The sequence below is a fragment of the Anopheles ziemanni genome, chromosome 2, assembly GCF_943734765.1.
Source record: "Anopheles ziemanni chromosome 2, idAnoZiCoDA_A2_x.2, whole genome shotgun sequence".
Taxonomy (NCBI): domain Eukaryota; kingdom Metazoa; phylum Arthropoda; class Insecta; order Diptera; family Culicidae; genus Anopheles; species Anopheles ziemanni.
Genome location: NC_080705.1, coordinates 7,934,113 through 7,955,605, shown reverse-complemented (window position 1 = coordinate 7,955,605; position 21,493 = coordinate 7,934,113). Strand labels below are relative to the sequence as shown.

General features: G+C 51.8%; 1 protein-coding gene across 1 annotated transcript; it reads right to left on the bottom strand.

Moving 5' to 3' along the window:
- Positions 1 to 1,676: 1,676 nt before the first annotated feature.
- Positions 1,677 to 18,372, bottom strand: LOC131293372 (mucin-12-like). Its single transcript, XM_058321454.1, has 15 exons — positions 18,322 to 18,372; positions 17,828 to 18,169; positions 15,683 to 16,012; positions 15,143 to 15,445; positions 12,902 to 13,582; positions 12,470 to 12,529; positions 12,083 to 12,178; positions 11,093 to 11,179; positions 10,796 to 10,855; positions 10,337 to 10,396; positions 9,230 to 9,424; positions 6,800 to 7,399; positions 3,284 to 5,428; positions 1,967 to 2,614; positions 1,677 to 1,904 (listed from the first exon to the last, which is right to left on the bottom strand). Exons 1-15 carry the CDS (start codon positions 18,370 to 18,372, stop codon positions 1,677 to 1,679), a joined length of 5,886 nt encoding a protein of 1,961 aa, XP_058177437.1.
- Between the last annotated feature and the right edge of the window lie 3,121 nt (positions 18,373 to 21,493).

Sequence of the window (21,493 nt, the reverse complement as noted above, 5' to 3'; positions counted from 1 at the left end):
AGGAGCCAACTGGAGCATTAGTTACATAGGGTCAATTAGGTTTTATTATAAGAAAACAGAATGGATGCGGCATCCAACAGCAGAGTGGTTTCTATACAGTTGAAACTAGAAAGCATAGACTCACTTACTGCATATCTTTGAATATTTGAAGAACATTCACTTCCATTACAAGCCATCGAGTGAACACAAAATTCATTTTCATAGTAATTACGAGAAAATGTGTAATCTCATTTTCTCCAGTAAGCAAACCTTTAACACAAACTTTAATGTGTTACCTAATCTATTCAAATTAACTTCAGAATGTTTGTTCACCGAGTGCTGTGTAAACGTATCTGTGCAAAAGCTCCTCCAGTCCGCTCCCACTGATAAAATCATTTAGGGTAAAGCTTAAGCTCTCCTTCCGGTTGTAATTCTTTTTAATCAAACTCCCTTTACCACGCCTTCCGTGACCTTTTCGCACAGCGACGCAAGTGTCGTTGGAAAATTGTCTCTAATCTTTCATTTAGTTCCCTTAACACCCCGAACAATTACGTCGTCGAGCCGGGGACAGGCAGCTACACGGGTCACGGGGTTGCCTTGGGAATCGGGTGTTGGCTACAATTAATTGCTTCCCTCGTCGTGTTTGGGGATCGGATTTTCGATTGAAATCGAAATAGCTTAAGCAAACGGTTTAATTGCGATTTCACCGGAGTGGCAAAAGCTTCTCGTTCGTAATCCTCCTCTGCTCTGTGAGGCTGCCTGTGTTGTCGGACGGTCGGGTGCCCTCACCTGGGTGTTTGGCGAAGTGCGGCCGATTGTAAACATAAAGTAACTTTCCACTGCAGGCAAACTGACTGAAGACGATTATGCAGCGGCTCCTGTTTCCGATGTCGTTTCGCACTTGGCTTACCCTTTCCCCATGCGAAGCGTGGGGGGATCTGCCGGCAAACAAACCCCATGGACCATTTATTGAATCGATTGCTACATCATCCTGTTTGACAAATGGACAAGCTCTAATGGAAAAGTTAGATAATCTGCGTAAAACACCGCACTACAGACTTCCACATTTGGAGCGTCCTTTCGCTCCTCGGTAGACAAGTCGGTGCGATGTTCGTTCGGAAACAAAATCTTGCTTACGTTTCATGATGCCTTGCTGCTTTCGAGCGAAATGCGGCGAACAACAACCGTTCCTGATAATGTCTCAGTAATCGTTTCGGTTTGTACAAAACATTAGGTTAGAGAGGGTTAGAAGAAGGAAAATTGTCTAACCAAGCTGAAGTCTTTGCTGATGGTCCCACAGCGACTAGTATACTTAACATTCAATTAATAATGAAATGAAATTAATGAATCAGTTCTACTTATTTTCTTAGAATCTTCTATGACCCACTTTAATTAGAGTATAAGGTGAAATACACGATATAAATTAATGTTTAACGATAATTTACAGTAGACGGCTACATTTTCTAATAAGATTCCACCACTTTATCTTGTTTCACATAAAACAAGTCGTCATTCCTTTAATGTCATCAATAATGTGTTGAAATTGCCCTTAAGTAATATATTCACAATTCCCATTGGATGTTCAATAGTTTTGATAAGCATTTATTTGTAAATTATTGCACTTCTCTTCGCCCACAATTTAATTGACATAAAAACTATGCATCCCAGCGATATCAGTTTACTTCCACCCGATCGACTCATTTGTCCAGTTCTCTCTGAAGTGCAACGTCGCTAGAGTTTTCTCCCTTCACGCACTGATTTAACTTCGACATTCCGTTGTTGAACAGCTCCGTGCGCGCTGTATAGGCACTTTGGTAGCAGCTTTTGGCCATCGTTGTGACGTATCCCATGAGATTAGATCCCTGACTGATCGCATTCTGCAGGCTGCTAAAATAGGCTGCGCTTCTTGGAACATAATGTGGTAACTAGAACGCACAGGAAAAACTGTTAAAAAACCTTCTGATAGGGTCTCAGATCTTGTACTTACAGTCCTCAAAAGGCAGGCGAGCGTTTGGCCACTAGGTTGTTGGGTACGAAGACACTTTGTTTGAATGTTGCCATACTCCTGACCGATCCGTTGGACTGTCATCCTTCTTACCGCAGCGCCACGGGGATTTTCCATGTTCGCATTGAAGATGTCGTCGCAGGTTACAATCTCCAAATTCATGTCCTCCATGAACCTGGGCAATCCGGCGTGCAGCTTGTCCCAGCACTCCTGGCTTCGCGTGCTACAAACTCCGCTGGACTTGAGGGATCGATCGACGAGATCGGTAAAGCTGTTGTACGATTTCTGAACGAAATTTTTCAACTCGAAAAGCATATTGATACGAGTCGATTCGTAAAACTGCATTTGAGATTCAATGGATTCTCGAATTGAAGCTTCAAACTTTGTTACAATACCTTCCATTTTTTTATAAAAGGAATTAGAACTGACAGAGACCTTATTGATGTCCTTGACGAGCTTGCGATAGCTGGGAAACTTTCTACGCTCAGGTGGAACACTTGCAGAGGAAACGTTCAAATGCGGTTTCAGCTTGGCAAACAAGTGTCTCAAAGCAGGCGGGGGTGGATTATAATCAAGGCATTCTTCGATTGGTTCCGAAGGAGTCGTAGACGGCAAGTCGGTAGTACTTGTCTCTCCTTCAGCCGTCGCCTCTTCTGTCTCTCCTTCAGCCATCGTCTCTTCTGTCTCTCCTTCAGCGGACGTCTCTTCTGTCTCTCCTTCAGCCGTCGTCTCTGCTGTCTCTCCTTCAGTTGTGGTGGCTTCTGTCTCTCCTTCAGCCGTCGTCTCTTCCGTCTCTCCTTCCGCCGTCGTTTCTTCTATCTCTCCTTCAGCCGTCATCTCTTCTGTCTCTCCTTCAGCCGTCGTCTCTTCTGTTTCTCCTTCGGCTGTCGTCTCTTCTGTCTCTCCTTCAGCCGTCGTCTCTTCTGTCTCTCCTTCCGCCGTCGTCTCTTCTGTCTCTCCTTCAGCCGTCGTCTCTTCTGTCTCTCCTTCAGCCGTCGTCTCTTCTGTCTCTCCTTCAGCCGTCGTCTCTTCTGTTTCTACTTCAGCCGTCGTCTCTTCTGTCTCTCCTTCCGCCGTCGTCTCTTCTGTCTCTCCTTCAGCCGTCGTCTCTTCTGTCTCTCCTTCAGCTGTGGTGGCTTCTGTCTCTCCTTCAGCCGTCGTCTGTTCTGTCTCTCCCTCAGCCGTCGTCTCTTCTGTCTCTCCTTCAGCCGTCGTCTCTTCTGTCTCTCCTTCAGCCGTCGTCTCTTCTGTCTCTCCTTCAGCCGTCGTCTCTTCTGTCTCTCCTTCAGCTGTGGTGGCTTCTGTCTCTCCTTCCGCCGTCGTCTCTTCTGTCTCTCCTTCAGCCGTCGTCTCTTCTGTCTCTCCTTCCGCCGTCGTCTCTTCTGTCTCTCCTTCAGCCGTCGTCTCTTCTGTCTCTCCTTCCGCCGTCGTCTCTTCTGTCTCTCCTTCAGCCGTCGTCTCTTCTGTCTCTCCTTCAGCCGTCGTCTCTTCTGTCTCTCCTTCAGCCGTCGTCTCTTCTGTTTCTACTTCAGCCGTCGTCTCTTCTGTCTCTCCTTCCGCCGTCGTCTCATCTGTCTCTCCTTCAGCCGTCGTCTCTTCTGTCTCTCCTTCCGCCGTCGTCTCTTCTGTCTCTCCTTCCGCCGTCGTCTCTTCTGTCTCTCCTTCAGCTGTGGTGGCTTCTGTCTCTCCTTCAGCCGTCGTCTCTTCTGTCTCTCCTTCCGCCGTCGTCTCTTCTGTCTCTCCTTCAGCCGTCGTCTCTTCTGTCTCTCCTTCAGCCGTCGTCTCTTCTGTCTCTCCTTCAGCCGTCGTCTCTTCTGTCTCTCCTTCCGCCGTCGTCTCTTCTGTCTCTCCTTCAGCCGTCGTCTCTTCTGTCTCTCCTTCCGCCGTCGTCTCTTCTGTCTCTCCTTCAGCCGTCGTCTCTTCTGTCTCTCCTTCAGCCGTCGTCTCTTCTGTCTCTCCTTCAGCCGTCGTCTCTTCTGTTTCTCCTTCGGCTGTCGTCTCTTCTGTCTCTCCTTCAGCCGTCGTCTCTTCTGTCTCTCCTTCAGCCGTCGTCTCTTCTGTTTCTCCTTCAGCCGTCGTCTCTTCTGTCTCTCCTTCAGCAGTGGTGGCTTCTGTCTCTCCTTCCGCCGTCGTCTCTTCTGTCTCTCCATCAGCCGTCGTCTCTTCTGTTTCTCCTTCAGCCGTCGTCTCTTCTGTCTCTCCTTCCGCCGTCGTCTCTTCTGTCTCTCCTTCAGCCGTCGTCTCTTCTGTCTCTCCTTCCGCCGTCGTCTCTTCTGTCTCTCCTTCCGCCGTCGTCTCTTCTGTCTCTCCTTCCGCCGTCGTCTCTTCTGTCTCTCCTTCAGCCGTCGTCTCTTCTGTTTCTCCTTCCGCCGTCGTCTCTTCTGTCTCTCCTTCAGCAGTGGTGGCTTCTGTCTCTCCTTCCGCCGTCGTCTCTTCTGTCTCTCCTTCAGCCGTCGTCTCTTCTGTCTCTCCTTCAGCCGTCGTTTCTTCTGTCTCTCCTTCCGCCGTCGTCTCTTCTGTCTCTCCTTCCGCCGTCGTCTCTTCTGTCTCTCCTTCCGCCGTCGTCTCTTCTGTCTCTCCTTCAGCCGTCGTCTCTTCTGTCTCTCCTTCAGCCGTCGTCTCTTCTGTTTCTCCTTCAGCCGTCGTCTCTTCTGTCTCTCCTTCAGCAGTGGTGGCTTCTGTCTCTCCTTCCGCCGTCGTCTCTTCTGTCTCTCCTTCAGCCGTCGTCTCTTCTGTTTCTCCTTCAGCCGTCGTCTCTTCTGTCTCTCCTTCCGCCGTCGTCTCTTCTGTCTCTCCTTCCGCCGTCGTCTCTTCTGTCTCTCCTTCAGCCGTCGTCTCTTCTGTCTCTCCTTCCGCCGTCGTCTCTTCTGTCTCTCCTTCCGCCGTCGTCTCTTCTGTCTCTCCTTCCGCCGTCGTCTCTTCTGTCTCTCCTTCAGCCGTCGTCTCTTCTGTCTCTCCTTCAGCCGTCGTCTCTTCTGTCTCTCCTTCCGCCGTCGTCTCTTCTGTCTCTCCTTCAGCCGTCGTCTCTTCTGTTTCTCCTTCAGCCGTCGTCTCTTCTGTCTCTCCTTCAGCCGTCGTCTCTTCTGTCTCTCCTTCAGCCGTCGTCTCTTCTGTTTCTCCTTCAGCCGTCGTCTCTTCTGTCTCTCCTTCAGCAGTGGTGGCTTCTGTCTCTCCTTCCGCCGTCGTCTCTTCTGTCTCTCCTTCCGCCGTCGTCTCTTCTGTCTCTCCTTCAGCCGTCGTCTCTTCTGTCTCTCCTTCCGCCGTCGTCTCTTCTGTCTCTCCTTCCGCCGTCGTCTCTTCTGTCTCTCCTTCCGCCGTCGTCTCTTCTGTCTCTCCTTCAGCCGTCGTCTCTTCTGTCTCTCCTTCAGCCGTCGTCTCTTCTGTCTCTCCTTCCGCCGTCGTCTCTTCTGTCTCTCCTTCAGCCGTCGTCTCTTCTGTTTCTCCTTCAGCCGTCGTCTCTTCTGTCTCTCCTTCAGCCGTCGTCTCTTCTGTCTCTCCTTCCGCCGTCGTCTCTTCTGTCTCTCCTTCCGCCGTCGTCTCTTCTGTCTCTCCTTCCGCCGTCGTCTCTTCTGTCTCTCCTTCAGCCGTCGTCTCTTCTGTCTCTCCTTCCGCCGTCGTCTCTTCTGTCTCTCCTTCAGCCGTCGTCTCTTCTGTTTCTCCTTCAGCCGTCGTCTCTTCTGTCTCTCCTTCAGCCGTCGTCTCTTCTGTCTCTCCTTCAGCCGTCGTCTCTTCTGTCTCTCCTTCAGCCGTCGTCTCTTCTGTCTCTCCTTCAGCCGTCGTCTCTTCTGTTTCTCCTTCAGCCGTCGTCTCTTCTGTCTCTCCTTCAGCCGTCGTCTCTTCTGTCTCTCCTTCAGCCGTCGTCTCTTCTGTTTCTCCTTCCGCCGTCGTCTCTTCTGTTTCTCCTTCAGCCGTCGTCTCTTCTGTCTCTCCTTCAGCAGTGGTGGCTTCTGTCTCTCCTTCCGCCGTCGTCTCTTCTGTCTCTCCTTCAGCCGTCGTCTCTTCTGTTTCTCCTTCAGCCGTCGTCTCTTCTGTCTCTCCTTCCGCCGTCGTCTCTTCTGTCTCTCCTTCCGCCGTCGTCTCTTCTGTCTCTCCTTCAGCCGTCGTCTCTTCTGTCTCTCCTTCAGCCGTCGTCTCTTCTGTCTCTCCTTCCGCCGTCGTCTCTTCTGTCTCTCCTTCCGCCGTCGTCTCTTCTGTCTCTCCTTCAGCCGTCGTCTCTTCTGTCTCTCCTTCAGCCGTCGTCTCTTCTGTCTCTCCTTCCGCCGTCGTCTCTTCTGTCTCTCCTTCCGCCGTCGTCTCTTCTGTTTCTCCTTCAGCCGTCGTCTCTTCTGTCTCTCCTTCCGCCGTCGTCTCTTCTGTCTCTCCTTCAGCCGTCGTCTCTTCTGTCTCTCCTTCAGCCGTCGTCTCTTCTGTCTCTCCTTCCGCCGTCGTCTCTTCTGTCTCTCCTTCCGCCGTCGTCTCTTCTGTCTCTCCTTCAGCCGTCGTCTCTTCTGTCTCTCCTTCAGCCGTCGTCTCTTCTGTCTCTCCTTCCGCCGTCGTCTCTTCTGTCTCTCCTTCAGCCGTCGTCTCTTCTGTTTCTCCTTCAGCCGTCGTCTCTTCTGTCTCTCCTTCAGCCGTCGTCTCTTCTGTCTCTCCTTCAGCCGTCGTCTCTTCTGTTTCTCCTTCCGCCGTCGTCTCTTCTGTCTCTCCTTCAGCAGTGGTGGCTTCTGTCACTCCTTCAGCCGTCGTCTCTTCTGTCTCTCCTTCCGCCGTCGTCTCTTCTGTCTCTCCTTCAGCCGTCGTCTCTTCTGTTTCTCCTTCCGCCGTCGTCTCTTCTGTCTCTCCTTCAACAGTGGTGGCTTCTGTCTCTCCTTCCGCCGTCGTCTCTTCTGTCTCTCCTTCAGCCGTCGTCTCTTCTGTCTCTCCTTCAGCCGTCGTTTCTTCTGTCTCTCCTTCCGCCGTCGTCTCTTCTGTCTCTCTATCCGCCGTCGTCTCTTCTGTCTCTCCTTCCGCCGTCGTCTCTTCTGTCTCTCCTTCAGCCGTCGTCTCTTCTGTCTCTCCTTCAGCCGTCGTCTCTTCTGTTTCTCCTTCAGCCGTCGTCTCTTCTGTCTCTCCTTCAGCAGTGGTGGCTTCTGTCTCTCCTTCCGCCGTCGTCTCTTCTGTCTCTCCTTCAGCCGTCGTCTCTTCTGTTTCTCCTTCAGCCGTCGTCTCTTCTGTCTCTCCTTCCGCCGTCGTCTCTTCTGTTTCTCCTTCCGCCGTCGTCTCTTCTGTCTCTCCTTCCGCCGTCGTCTCTTCTGTTTCTCCTTCGGCTGTCGTCTCTTCTGTCTCTCCTTCAGCCGTCGTCTCTTCTGTCTCTCCTTCCGCCGTCGTCTCTTCTGTCTCTCCTTCAGCCGTCGTCTCTTCTGTTTCTCCTTCAGCCGTCGTGTCTTCTGTCTCTCCTTCAGCCGTCGTCTCTTCTGTCTCTCCTTCAGCCGTCGTCTCTTCTGTCTCTCCTTCAGCAGTGGTGGCTTCTGTCTCTCCTTCCGCCGTCGTCTCTTCTGTCTCTCCTTCAGCCGTCGTCTCTTGTGTCTCTCCTTCAGCCGTCGTCTCTTCTGTCTCTCCTTCAGCCGTCGTCTCTTCTGTCTCTCCTTCAGCCGTCGTCTCTTCTGTCTCTCCTTCAGCCGTCGTCTCTTGTGTCTCTCCTTCAGCCGTCGTCTCTTCTGTCTCTCCTTCCGCCGTCGTCTCTTCTGTCTCTCCTTCAGCTGTGTTGGCTTCTGTCTCTCCTTCAGCCGTCGTCTCTTCTGTCTCTCCTTCAGCCGTCGTCTCTTCTGTCTCTCCTTCAGCCGTCGTTTCTTCTGTCTCTCCTTCCGCCGTCGTCTCTTCTGTCTCTCCTTCCGCCGTCGTCTCTTCTGTCTCTCCTTCCGCCGTCGTCTCTTCTGTCTCTCCTTCAGCCGTCGTCTCTTCTGTCTCTCCTTCAGCCGTCGTCTCTTCTGTTTCTCCTTCAGCCGTCGTCTCTTCTGTCTCTCCTTCAGCTGTGGTGGCTTCTGTCACTCCTTCAGCCGTCGTCTCTTCTGTCTCTCCTTCAGCCGTCGTCTCTTCTGTCTCTCCTTCAGCCGTCGTCTCTTGTGTCTCTCCTTCAGCCGTCGTCTCTTCTGTCTCTCCTTCAGCCGTCGTCTCTTCTGTCTCTCCTTCAGCCGTCGTCTCTTCTGTCTCTCCTTCAGCCGTCGTCTCTTCTATCTCTCCTTCCGCCGTCGTCTCTTCTGTCTCTCCTTCAGCCGTCGTCTCTTCTGTCTCTCCTTCCGCCGTCGTCTCTTCTGTCTCTCCTTCAGCCGTCGTCTCTTCTGTTTCTCCTTCAGCCGTCGTCTCTTCTGTCTCTCCTTCAGCTGTGGTGGATTCTGTCACTCCTTCAGCCGTCGTCTCTTCTGTCTCTCCTTCGGCCGTCGTCTCTTCTGTCTCTCCTTCAGCCGTCGTCTCTTCTGTCTCTCCTTCAGCCGTCGTCTCTTCTGTCTCTCCTTCAGCAGTGGTGGCTTCTGTCTCTCCTTCCGCCGTCGTCTCTTCTGTCTCTCCTTCAGCCGTCGTCTCTTCTGTCTCTCCTTCAGCCGTCGTCTCTTCTATCTCTCCTTCAGCCGTCGTCTCTTCTGTCTCTCCTTCCGCCGTCGTCTCTTCTGTCTCTCCTTCAGCCGTCGTCTCTTCTGTTTCTCCTTCAGCCGTCGTGTCTTCTGTCTCTCCTTCAGCTGTGGTGGCTTCTGTCTCTCCTTCAGCCGTCGTCTCTTGTGTCTCTCCTTCAGCCGTCGTCTCTTCTGTCTCTCCTTCAGCCGTCGTCTCTTGTGTCTCTCCTTCAGCCGTCGTCTCTTCTGTCTCTCCTTCAGCCGTCGTCTCTTCTGTCTCTCCTTCAGCCGTCGTCTCTTGTGTCTCTCCTTCAGCCGTCGTCTCTTCTGTCTCTCCTTCAGCCGTCGTCTCTTCTGTCTCTCCTTCAGCAGTGGTGGCTTCTGTCCCTCCTTCCGCCGTCGTCTCTTCTGTCTCTCCTTCAGCCGTGGTCTCTTCTGTCTCTCCTTCAGCCGTCGTCTCTTCTATCTCTCCTTCAGCCGTCGTCTCTTCTGTCTCTCCTTCAGCTGTGGTGGCTTCTGTCTCTCCTTCGGCCGTCGTCTCTTCTGTCTCTCCTTCAGCCGTCGTCTCTTCTGTCTCTCCTTCAGCCGTCGTCTCTTCTGTCTTTCCTTCAGCCGTCGTCTCTTCTGTCTCTCCTTCAGCCGTCGTCTCTTCTGTCTCTCCTTCCGCCGTCGTCTCTTCTGTCTCTCCTTCCGCCGTCGTCTCTTCTGTCTCTCCTTCAGCCGTCGTCTCTTCTGTCTCTCCTTCAGCTGTGGTGGCTTCTGTCTCTCCTTCAGCCGTCGTCTCTTCTGTCTCTCCTTCAGCAGTGGTGGCTTCTGTCTCTCCTTCAGCCGTCGTCTCTTCTGTCTCTCCTTCCGCCGTCGTCTCTTCTGTCTCTCCTTCAGCCGTCGTCTCTTCTGTCTCTCCTTCCGCCGTCGTCTCTTCTGTCTCTCCTTCAGCCGTCGTCTCTTCTGTCTCTCCTTCAGCCGTCGTCTCTTCTGTCTCTCCTTCAGCCGTCGTCTCTTCTGTCTCTCCTTCAGCCGTCGTCTCTTCTGTCTCTCCTTCAGCCGTCGTCTCTTCTGTCTCTCCTTCCGCCGTCGTCTCTTCTGTCTCTCCTTCAGCCGTCGTCTCTTCTGTCTCTCCTTCAGCCGTCGTCTCTTCTGTCTCTCCTTCAGCCGTCGTCTCTTCTGTCTCTCCTTCAGCCGTCGTCTCTTCTGTTTCTCCTTCGGCTGTCGTCTCTTCTGTCTCTCCTTCAGCCGTCGTCTCTTCTGTCTCTCCTTCAGCCGTCGTCTCTTCTGTTTCTCCTTCAGCCGTCGTCTCTTCTGTCTCTCCTTCAGCAGTGGTGGCTTCTGTCTCTCCTTCCGCCGTCGTCTCTTCTGTCTCTCCTTCAGCCGTCGTCTCTTCTGTTTCTCCTTCAGCCGTCGTCTCTTCTGTCTCTCCTTCAGCCGTCGTCTCTTCTGTCTCTCCTTCAGCCGTCGTCTCTTCTGTCTCTCCTTCAGCCGTCGTCTCTTCTGTCTCTCCTTCCGCCGTCGTCTCTTCTGTCTCTCCTTCCGCCGTCGTCTCTTCTGTCTCTCCTTCCGCCGTCGTCTCTTCTGTCTCTCCTTCAGCCGTCGTCTCTTCTGTTTCTCCTTCCGCCGTCGTATCTTCTGTCTCTCCTTCAGCAGTGGTGGCTTCTGTCTCTCCTTCCGCCGTCGTCTCTTCTGTCTCTCCTTCAGCCGTCGTCTCTTCTATCTCTCCTTCAGCCGTCGTTTCTTCTGTCTCTCCTTCCGCCGTCGTCTCTTCTGTCTCTCCTTCCGCCGTCGTCTCTTCTGTCTCTCCTTCCGCCGTCGTCTCTTCTGTCTCTCCTTCAGCCGTCGTCTCTTCTGTCTCTCCTTCAGCCGTCGTCTCTTCTGTCTCTCCTTCAGCCGTCGTCTCTTCTGTCTCTCCTTCAGCCGTCGTCTCTTCTGTCTCTCCTTCCGCCGTCGTCTCTTCTGTCTCTCCTTCAGCCGTCGTCTCTTCTGTTTCTCCTTCAGCCGTCGTTTCTTCTGTCTCTCCTTCCGCCGTCGTCTCTTCTGTCTCTCCTTCAGCCGTCGTCTCTTCTGTCTCTCCTTCAGCCGTCGTCTCTTCTGTCTCTCCTTCCGCCGTCGTCTCTTCTGTCTCTCCTTCAGCCGTCGTCTCTTCTGTCTCTCCTTCAGCCGTCGTCTCTTCTGTCTCTCCTTCAGCCGTCGTTACTTCTTTCTCTCCTTCCGCCGTCGTCTCTTCTGTCTCTCCTTCCGCCGTCGTCTCTTCTGTCTCTCCTTCCGCCGTCGTCTCTTCTGTCTCTCCTTCAGCCGTCGTCTCTTCTGTCTCTCCTTCAGCCGTCGTCTCTTCTGTCTCTCCTTCAGCCGTCGTCTCTTCTGTCTCTCCTTCCGCCGTCGTCTCTTCTGTCTCTCCTTCAGCCGTCGTCTCTTCTGTCTCTCCTTCAGCCGTCGTCTCTTCTGTCTCTCCTTCAGCCGTCGTCTCTTCTGTCTCTCCTTCCGCCGTCGTCTCTTCTGTCTCTCCTTCCGCCGTCGTCTCTTCTGTCTCTCCTTCCGCCGTCGTCTCATCTGTCTCTCCTTCCGCCGTCGTCGCTTCTGTCTCTCCTTCCGCCTTCGTCTCTTCTGTCTCTCCTTCAGCCGTCGTCTCTTCTGTCTCTCCTTCAGCCGTCGTCTCTTCTGTCTCTCCTTCCGCCGTCGTCTCTTCTGTCTCTCCTTCAGCCGTCGTCTCTTCTGTTTCTCCTTCGGCTGTCGTCTCTTCTGTCTCTCCTTCAGCCGTCGTCTCTTCTGTCTCTCCTTCCGCCGTCGTCTCTTCTGTCTCTCCTTCAGCCGTCGTCTCTTCTGTTTCTCCTTCAGCCGTCGTGTCTTCTGTCTCTCCTTCAGCTGTGGTGGCTTCTGTCACTCCTTCAGCCGTCGTCTCTTCTGTCTCTCCTTCAGCCGTCGTCTCTTCTGTCTCTCCTTCAGCCGTCGTCTCTTGTGTCTCTCCTTCAGCCGTCGTCTCTTCTGTTTCTCCTTCAGCCGTCGTCTCTTCTGTCTCTCCTTCAGCCGTCGTCTCATCTGTCTCTCCTTCAGCCGTCGTCTCTTCTGTCTCTCCTTCCGCCGTCGTCTCTTCTGCCTCTCCTTCAGCCGTCGTCTCTTCTGTCTCTCCTTCAGCCGTCGTCTCTTCTGTCTCTCCTTCCGCCGTCGTCTCTTCTGTCTCTCCTTCAGCCGTCGTCTCTTCTGTCTCTCCTTCAGCCGTCGTCTCTTGTGTCTCTCCTTCAGCCGTCGTCTCTTCTGTCTCTCCTTCCGCCGTCGTCTTTTCTGTCTCTCCTTCAGCCGTCGTCTCTTCTGTCTCTCCTTCAGCCGTCGTCTCTTCTGTCTCTCCTTCAGCCGTCGTCTCTTCTGTCTCTCCTTCAGCCGTCGTCTCTTCTGTCTCTCCTTCAGCCGTCGTCTCTTCTGTCTCTCCTTCCGCCGTCGTCTCTTCTGTTTCTCCTTCAGCCGTCGTCTCTTCTGTCTCTCCTTCAGCAGTGGTGGCTTCTGTCCCTCCTTCCGCCGTCGTCTCTTCTGTCTCTCCTTCAGCCGTCGTCTCTTCTGTCTCTCCTTCAGCAATGGTGGCTTCTGTCTCTCCTTCCGCCGTCGTCTCTTCTGTCTCTCCTTCAGCCGTCGTTTCTTCTGTTTCTCCTTCAGCCGTCGTCTCTTCTGTCTCTCCTTCCGCCGTCGTCTCTTCTGTCTCTCCTTCAGCCGTCGTCTCTTCTGTCTCTCCTTCAGCCGTCGTCTCTTCTGTCTCTCCTTCCGCCGTCGTCTCTTCTGTCTCTCCTTCCGCCGTCGTCTCTTCTGTCTCTCCTTCCGCCGTCGTCTCTTCTGTCTCTCCTTCAGCCGTCGTCTCTTCTGTTTCTCCTTCCGCCGTCGTCTCTTCTGTCTCTCCTTCAGCAGTGGTGGCTTCTGTCTCTCCTTCCGCCGTCGTCTTTTCTGTCTCTCCTTCAGCCGTCGTCTCTTCTGTCTCTCCTTCAGCCGTCGTTTCTTCTGTCTCTCCTTCCGCCGTCGTCTCTTCTGTCTCTCCTTCAGCCGTCGTCTCTTCTGTCTCTCCTTCCGCCGTCGTCTCTTCTGTCTCTCCTTCAGCCGTCGTCTCTTCTGTCTCTCCTTCAGCCGTCGTCTCTTCTGTTTCTCCTTCAGCCGTCGTCTCTTCTGTCTTTCCTTCAGCAGTGGTGGCTTCTGTCTCTCCTTCCGCCATCGTCTCTTCTGTCTCTCCTTCAGCCGTCGTCTCTTCTGTCTCTCCTTCCGCCGTCGTCTCTTCTGTCTCTCCTTCAGCCGTCGTCTCTTCTGTCTCTCCTTCCGCCGTCGTCTCTTCTGTCTCTCCTTCAGCCGTCGTCTCTTCTGTTTCTCCTTCAGCCGTCGTCTCTTCTGTCTCTCCTTCCGCCGTCGTCTCTTCTGTCTCTCCTTCCGCCGTCGTCTCTTCTGTCTCTCCTTCCGCCGTCGTCTCTTCTGTCTCTCCTTCCGCCGTCGTCTCTTCTGTCTCTCCTTCAGCCGTCGTCTCTTCTGTTTCTCCTTCAGCCGTCGTCTCTTCTGTCTCTCCTTCAGCCGTCGTCTCTTCTGTCTCTCCTTCAGCCGTCGTCTCTTCTGTCTCTCCTTCAGCCGTCGTCTCTTCTGTCTCTCCTTCAGCAGTGGTGGCTTCTGTCTCTCCTTCCGCCGTCGTCTCTTCTGTCTCTCCTTCAGCCGTCGTCTCTTCTGTCTCTCCTTCAGCCGTCGTCTCATCTGTCTCTCCTTCAGCCGTCGTCTCTTCTGTCTCTCCTTCAGCCGTCGTCTCTTCTGTCTCTCCTTCCGCCGTCGTCTCTTCTGTCTCTCCTTCAGCCGTCGTCTCTTCTGTCTCTCCTTCAGCCGTCGTCTCTTCTGTCTCTCCTTCAGCCGTCGTCTCTTCTGTTTCTCCTTCAGCCGTCGTCTCTTCTGTCTCTCCTTCAGCCGTCGTCTCTTCTGTCTCTCCTTCAGCCGTCGTCGCTTCTGTCTCTCCTTCCGCCTTCGTCTCTTCTGTCTCTCCTTCAGCCGTCGTCTCTTCTGTCTCTCCTTCAGCCGTCGTCTCTTCTGTCTCTCCTTCCGCCGTCGTCTCTTCTGTCTCTCCTTCAGCCGTCGTCTCTTCTGTCTCTCCTTCCGCCGTCGTCTCTTCTGTCTCTCCTTCAGCCGTCGTCTCTTCTGTCTCTCCTTCCGCCGTCGTCTCTTCTGTCTCTCCTTCAGCCGTCGTCTCTTCTGTTTCTCCTTCAGCCGTCGTGTCTTCTGTCTCTCCTTCAGCTGTGGTGGCTTCTGTCACTCCTTCAGCCGTCGTCTCTTCTGTCTCTCCTTCAGCCGTCGTCTCTTCTGTCTCTCCTTCAGCCGTCGTCTCTTCTGTCTCTCCTTCAGCCGTCGTCTCTTCTGTCTCTCCTTCAGCCGTCGTCTCTTCTGTCTCTCCTTCAGCCGTCGTCTCTTCTGTCTCTCCTTCAGCCGTCGTCTCTTCTATCTCTCCTTCAGCCGTCGTCTCTTCTGTCTCTCCTTCCGCCGTCGTCTCTTCTGTCTCTCCTTCCGCCGTCGTCTCTTCTGTCTCTCCTTCAGCCGTCGTCTCTTCTGTTTCTCCTTCCGCCGTCGTGTCTTCTGTCTCTCCTTCAGCTGTGGTGGCTTCTGTCACTCCTTCAGCCGTCGTCTCTTCTGTCTCTCCTTCAGCCGTCGTCTCTTCTGTCTCTCCTTCAGCCGTCGTCTCTTCTGTCTCTCCTTCAGCCGTCGTCTCTTCTGTTTCTCCTTCCGCCGTCGTCTCTTCTGTCTCTCCTTCAGCTTTGGTGGCTTCTGTCTCTCCTTCAGCCGTCGTCTCTTCTGTCTCTCCTTCAGCCGTCGTCTCTTCTGTCTCTCCTTCAGCCGTCGTCTCTTCTGTCTCTCCTTCAGCCGTCGTCTCTTGTGTCTCTCCTTCAGCCGTCGTCTCTTCTGTCTCTCCTTCAGCCGTCGTCTCTTCTGTCTCTCCTTCAGCCGTCGTCTCTTGTGTCTCTCCTTCAGCCGTCGTCTCTTGTGTCTCTCCTTCCGCCGTCGTCTCTTCTGTCTCTCCTTCAGCCGTCGTCTCTTCTGTCTCTCCTTCAGCCGTCGTCTCTTCTATCTCTCCTTCAGCCGTCGTCTCTTCTGTCTCTCCTTCAGCAGTGGTGGCTTCTGTCCCTCCTTCCGCCGTCGTCTCTTCTGTCTCTCCTTCCGCCGTCGTCTCTTCTGTTTCTCCTTCAGCCGTCGTCTCTTCTGTCTCTCCTTCCGCCGTCGTCTCATCTGTCTCTCCTTCAGCCGTCGTCTCTTCTGTCTCTCCTTCCGCCGTCGTCTCTTCTGTCTCTCCTTCAGCCGTCGTCTCTTCTGTCTCTCCTTCAGCCGTCGTCTCTTCTGTCTCTCCTTCCGCCGTCGTCTCTTCTGTCTCTCCTTCAGCCGTTGTCTCTTCTGTCTCTCCTTCAGCCGTCGTCTCTTCTGTCTCTCCTTCAGCCGTCGTCTCTTTTGTCTCTCCTTCAGCCGTCGTCTCTTCTGTCTCTCCTTCAGCTGTGGTGGCTTCTGTCTCTCCTTCAGCCGTCGTCTCTTCTGTCTCTCCTTCAGCAGTGGTGGCTTCTGTCTCTCCTTCAGCCGTCGTCTCTTCTGTCTCTCCTTCCGCCGTCGTCTCTTCTGTCTCTCCTTCAGCCGTCGTCTCTTCTGTCTCTCCTTCCGCCGTCGTCTCTTCTGTCTCTCCTTCAGCCGTCGTCTCTTCTGTCTCTCCTTCAGCCGTCGTCTCTTCTGTCTCTCCTTCAGCCGTCGTCTCTTCTGTCTCTCCTTCAGCCGTCGTCTCTTCTGTCTCTCCTTCAGCTGTGGTGGCTTCTGTCTCTCCTTCAGCCGTCGTCTCTTCTGTCTCTCCTTCAGCCGTCGTCTCTTCTGTCTCTCCTTCAGCTGTGGTGGCTTCTGTCTCTCCTTCAGCCGTCGTCTCTTCTGTCTCTCCTTCAGCAGTGGTGGCTTCTGTCTCTCCTTCAGCAGTCGTCTCTTCTGTCTCTCCTTCCGCCGTCGTCTCTTCTGTCTCTCCTTCAGCCGTCGTCTCTTCTGTCTCTCCTTCAGCCGTCGTCTCTTCTGTCTCTCCTTCAGCCGTCGTCTCTTCTGTTTCTCCTTCGGCTGTCGTCTCTTCTGTCTCTCCTTCAGCCGTCGTCTCTTCTGTCTCTCCTTCCGCCGTCGTCTCTTCTGTCTCTCCTTCAGCTGTGGTGGCTTCTGTCTCTCCTTCAGCCGTCGTCTCTTCTGTCTCTCCTTCAGCAGTGGTGGCTTCTGTCTCTCCTTCAGCCGTCGTCTCTTCTGTTTCTCCTTCGACTGTCGTCTCTTCTGTCTCTCCTTCAGCCGTCGTCTCTTCTGTCTCTCCTTCCGCCGTCGTCTCTTCTGTCTCCTCTTCCGCCTTCGTCTCTTCTGTTTCTCCTTCAGCCGTCGTCTCTTCTGTCTCTCCTTCCGCCGTCGTCTCTTCTGTTTCTCCTTCAGCCGTCGTCTCTTCTGTCTCTCCTTCAGCAGTGGTGGCTTCTGTCTCTCCTTCAGCTGTCGTCTCTTCTGTCTCTCCTTCCGCCATCGTCTCTTCTGTCTTTCCGTCCGCCGTCGTCTCTTCTGTCTCTCCTTCCGCCGTCGTCTCTTCTGTCTCTCCTTCAGCCGTCGTCTCTTCTGTCTTTCCTTCAGCCGTCGTCTCTTCTGTCTCTCCTTCAGCCGTTGTCTCTTCTGTTTCTCCTTCCGCCGTCTTCTCTTCTGTTTCTCCTTCAGCCGTCGTCTCTTCTGTCTCTCCTTCCGTCGTCGTGTCTTCTGTCTCTCCTTCCGCCGTCGTCTCTTCTGTCTCTCCTTCAGCCGTCGTCTCTTGTGTCTCTCCTTCAGCCGTCGTCTCTTCTGTCTCTCCTTCAGCCGTCGTCTCTTCTGTCTCTCCTTCCGCCGTCGTCTCTTCTGTCTCTCCTTCAGCCGTCGTCTCTTCTGTCTCTCCTTCAGCCGTCGTCTCTTCTGTTTCTCCTTCCACCGTCGTCTCTTCTGTCTCTCCTTCAGCCGTCGTCTCTTCTGTCTCTCCTTCAGCCGTCGTCTCTTCTGTCTCTCCTTCAGCCGTCGTCTCTTCTGTTTCTCCTTCCGCCGTCGTCTCTTCTGTCTCTCCTTCAGCCGTCGTCTCTTCTGTCTCTCCTTCCGCCGTCGTCTCTTCTGTCTCTCCTTCAGTCGTCGTCTCTTCTGTCTTTCCTTCAGCCGTCGTCTCTTCTGTCTCTCCTTCAGCTGTCGTCTCTTCTGTCTCTCCTTCCGCCATCGTCTCTTCTGTCTTTCCGTCCGCCGTCGTCTCTTCTGTCTCTCCTTCCGCCGTCGTCTCTTCTGTCTCTCCTTCAGCCGTCGTCTCTTCTGTCTCTCCTTCCGCCGTCGTCTCTTCTGTTTCTCCTTCAGCCGTCGTCTCTTCTGTCTCTCCTTCAGCCGTCGTCTCTTCTGTCTCTCCTTCAGCCGTCGTCTCTTCTGTCTCTCCTTCAGCCGTCGTCTCTTCTGTCTCTCCTTCCGCCGTCGTCTCTTCTGTCTCTCCTTCCGCCGTCGTCTCTTCTGTCTCTCCTTCCGCCGTCGTCTCTTCTGTCTCTCCTTCAGCCGTCGTCTCTTCTGTTTCTCCTTCGGCTGTCGTCTCTTCTGTCTCTCCTTCAGCCGTCGTCTCTTCTGTCTCTCCTTCCGCCGTCGTCTCTTCTGTCTCTCCTTCAGCCGTCGTCTCTTCTGTCTCTCCTTCAGCCGTCGTCTCTTCTGTTTCTCCTTCAGCCGTCGTCTCTTCTGTCTCTCCTTCAGCTGTGGTGGCTTCTGTCTCTCCTTCAGCCGTCGTCTCTTCTGTCTCTCCTTCAGCCGTCGTCTCTTGTGTCTCTCCTTCAGCCGTCGTCTCTTCTGTCTCTCCTTCAGCCGTCGTCTCTTCTGTCTCTCCTTCCGCCGTCGTCTCTTCTGTCTCTCCTTCAGCCGTCGTCTCTTCTGTCTCTCCTTCAGCCGTCGTCTCTTCTGTTTCTCCTTCCACCGTCGTCTCTTCTGTCTCTCCTTCAGTCGTCGTCTCTTCTGTCTCTCCTTCAGCCGTCGTCTCTTCTGTCTTTCCTTCAGCCGTCGTCTCTTCTGTCTCTCCTTCAGCCGTCGTCTCTTCTGTCTCTCCTTCAGCCGTCGTCTCTTCTGTCTCTCCTTCCGCCGTTGTCTCTTCTGTTTCTCCTTCCGCCGTCGTCTCTTCTGTTTCTCCTTCAGCCGTCGTCTCTTCTGTCTCTCCTTCAGCCGTCGTCTCTTCGGTCTCTTCTTCAGCTGTGGTGGCTTCTGTTTCTCCTTCAGCTGTGTTGGCTTCTGTCTCTCCTTCAGCCGTTGTCTCTTCTGTCTCTCCTTCAGCCCTCTCAGTTGTGTTGATATCGTCCACCTCGGTCGGTGTTGATTGTTTGGTTGTAGTATCCAATGTTTGTTCAGTGGTTGACTCCGATGGTGTGGTTGATTGCTCAGTTATTGATTGTTCAGATGTTGTTTGTTCTTGATCGATCGATGTTGATTGTGATGTGGTTGTTGTTGGAAAAATGTAATCCTTTATTTTTTTCACAATGTTCGGAACTAGATTATCAAAAACACTTTGTTTCACTTTTTCATCCACCGGAAACAACCGTCTTATCAATTCCGTCAGCTTGAACGATACGCCATTCCTCATTTCATCTTTTATTCCACCTTTTACACATGTTATGACCTGTTTCGAAAGTAACCAGACATTTAATCATATTAGAATTTGATCAGAATGTGTTTTACTTCTTTTATCACAGTCGGATTTCATTTTTCTCTCGGGAACCAACTATAATAAGATTCCTCGGATAATCACTTTTCACTAACAGCACAACTTACCATCATCATCACAAACACTCTGGGAAATAAACCAACTTTGCACTTTTCCATTTTCACTTCACTGTCTTGTTGAGGGAGGTCTTATCCTGGCCAAAGGTGTGCACTACTTACAACTCGAGTAGCGCGCGGGAAGTCTTTATATACCTGACTTTTCCTTGGGATCTAAACTGTGCACAAGTGTTCTTGTTGCACATCCCGCTATATTATTGTTGATCTATCGATCTGTCGCTCGTTAACGTTTATTGGTACTATCGTGCACCTCGTGGGAGATGAACAAGCAAACAATGCTTTCGCCATGGGCTTATCGACGCGGGCTGTTAAATCTGCGTTAACTCGTTAACTGACGACTCATTGCAACATGTTTGGACAATTGAAAGGAAGCAATCATCATTAGCTAACAAGCTTTATTAAACTAATATTGTGAAGGTACATCGTCGGACGTGCCTTACTTCACAATTTGTCCAGTGCAATTGGTCGGCACGATCATTGATGAACGATTGTAATGCGCTTTCAGTTTCAGATAACTTGATTTGTTTCGATTGCTTGTACCTTTCTAAAATGGTTTGAATTTTACTTACACAATCAGACCGTTGCTTCATCATTACCTGATTAATACAAGTAAGTCACCCATTCTCGGTTACGCTTCGTTAACCTTTCGAAGAAAACCAAACAAAAAAACCCATAAGCAACACACCGCCACAAGAATGTCTAAGCTTGAAAGATGGAACATCATAACTCAACCGCTACGAGTTGATACTTGCCGTGGGTTGTTGAGCCAATTTTTCCCTTTTGTGGCACATCATCCTTACTCTTCTCATCTTTGCGCATCAATCATTTTGAAATTGACTTTTCGATTCATCGTCGCCAGCATTCTGTAAGCGGTAGCGAGCCGACGAAGAAGTTAAAGGATAGAACCAACCATACACACACACACACACGCAGGCATCAAGCCGAGTAACTTACGTAATTAATGTGTTTGACATTCTAGGCGGCTTGTGTGCGGAAAATGAAAAATGAAGCGCTGCGCAAAAATAAAAAGAAAATGTTTTCGTTCGCGGTAAATGGCTGTTGGCGTTGACGTTGGCCCGATGGGAACGGGTGATGGAATGATGGAGAGCAAAAATGTTTGCATCGATCGAGTTTTCCATGCGATACCACCGTAAAGAGTATTCTTGTGGAGAATGTTTGTTTCTTTTTTCTTCAAAAATGTGCCACTCCATCAAAATTCCACGAGCTTCGATCCGAAAAAGTAAGCGAACACTCGCACGAACTTGTGGCAGACGGTCCTCCGCAGTTTAACGGAAACGATCGGCAAAAAACACCAGTAATTGCGTTCGAACCTATTTTCGAAACGAATCTTTTGAGGCTAGTTAGAAGCGGTAGGGAAATATTCCTCTTTACCAACGTCTGGCGCCGGATCTTGTTGTCGGCGAAAAATCAATACGGCGACATGTTTTGCGTTGGGTTGCGTTTTGGGTCTCCAGCATCCTTTCGTGCCTCGCGTAATGGTTTAATGATGAAACTTGCCACTTTTGTCATCTTGAAGAAGGACCCCGTAGAGAGGGTGGGGTGGGGGGTAGACGGGTGGAAGAACAAATTATTCATGCAATGTTCTGAATTTCTTCGTCATTTTGCTTGAGGGTGAGAATGATTTAGTTTGGAAAATGATTCCTGATAGCATCACATTGATAGCGAGCGACGTGAAACTTTCATATTGACGCGCATCACAAATTGCCTTTTTTCTATTATAGTTACTTGGTTTATGGACAACCAAGCGTCTCCATCGAAAAGAAAACTACCAGGCGCCTCCATTCAGGTTCTAAAACTAGAACTATAAATAGCTTTAAAAAATCGGATGAACTCATTCTCTTGACAAAGCTTATCTAATTTACCCACTTATTGTAATGCATTATTTTAAATAATTCTCATCCTATTCCACAATTTCGATAGTTTTTGATCGAGACGACGAGTAAAAATTAAAATAAATTTCTCACCAACACTGCAAAGTAAAAGGCTACGCAAAACTGTAAAGTGAATTGTTCTTAATTTTTTGCAACAGTCTTTCTTCAAATTGTAGTGAAACGAATATTGCATCCTGTATTTTTCCACAGGATGCTCCGAACAATCGGAGAGAAACTATAAGTAAATTTTTCCGCACTTTTTAGAAACATTCCAGGCAGAAAAGAACGAGGAAAAACTGCACCGTGAATGATGACCATTGCCTACACAATAATATTAGAATTCCGATACGATGCCCGACTGGCATGTTCCGGCTGGTATGGTGTATGATTTGTTTTTAAAGGTTTTTTTTTACAAAAAACGAAAAATGGCAATGGAGTCGAACGGCTATCGTTTACGTGTCCATGCCACGGGGCTGCGATGAAGCTGCTATCACAAATTTACTTTTACCCCCACTGAAATTCGAACCCATTGCCATTTTTTGTGGCTGTTTGTTACCATTCGAACGGGATGCCTCGGAAGGGGTGTAGAGAGTGGGAAAAAATGAAGCTCCACATACAAACAAACACAAATGTTGCCCACGAAGCTGCTACACCGAATAAATCCGGATGTTGGGCCAAGCTGGCGTCGATGGTAGAGGGCAAACAAATTGAAAAGCTGGAGAGCAGCGCACCATAAGCAAAAAAGGCATACTGTTGAAGCAGCTTCATGGAACTTATTTAAACATTTTTGTTCAAACTCACACAATTTCTCTTCAGATATTTTTCACCACGTAATTGGTGGATGACGGCATACTTGAATTTTCTTTTGTCATTGCTTTTTTATATAATTGTAAATAATTAACGATGTTGACTAATGGATATTTTGTTGAAATCATTTGATTTTTAGTAAATTATCATTTTTGAACTATTCTCACCCACTGTTTACAGAAGCAAAACAATCACCCAGAGGGTCAGCCGGAAACGTTACGAATCCCCGTTTGAGCTACCGCTCAATATCGTGCACCCTCCACGCTTTAGCAATCGGGCGGAAACGAACGACGAAGGATTAGTTGCCGAAGCCGTTTCCGGGTTGTGAATAATGGAACCCGTTTAGATGAGTTCTTTTTGTGATTCGCGCAGAATTTTTTTCAACTCTTTTTCCCGCCACCCAACTACATAACGCCCGATGTTTGAAATCCCTTGTGGCGGAAAGGGTTGGGGCGGGGGGGAGG

Bases quoted from the DNA above. Each gene is read 5' to 3' on its own strand.
- LOC131293372 (XM_058321454.1), bottom strand. From the start codon at position 18,372: ATGGAAAAGTGCAAAGTTGGTTTATTTCCCAGAGTGTTTGTGATGATG. The intron at 12,530-12,901 runs ACAGAAGAGACG...ACGACGGCGGAA, and splicing joins AGACGACGGCGGAAGGAGAG to GGAGAGACAGAAGAAACGAC. The intron at 5,429-6,799 runs ACAGAAGAGACG...ACGACGGCTGAA, and splicing joins CCACCACTGTTGAAGGAGAG to GGAGAAACAGAAGAGACGAC.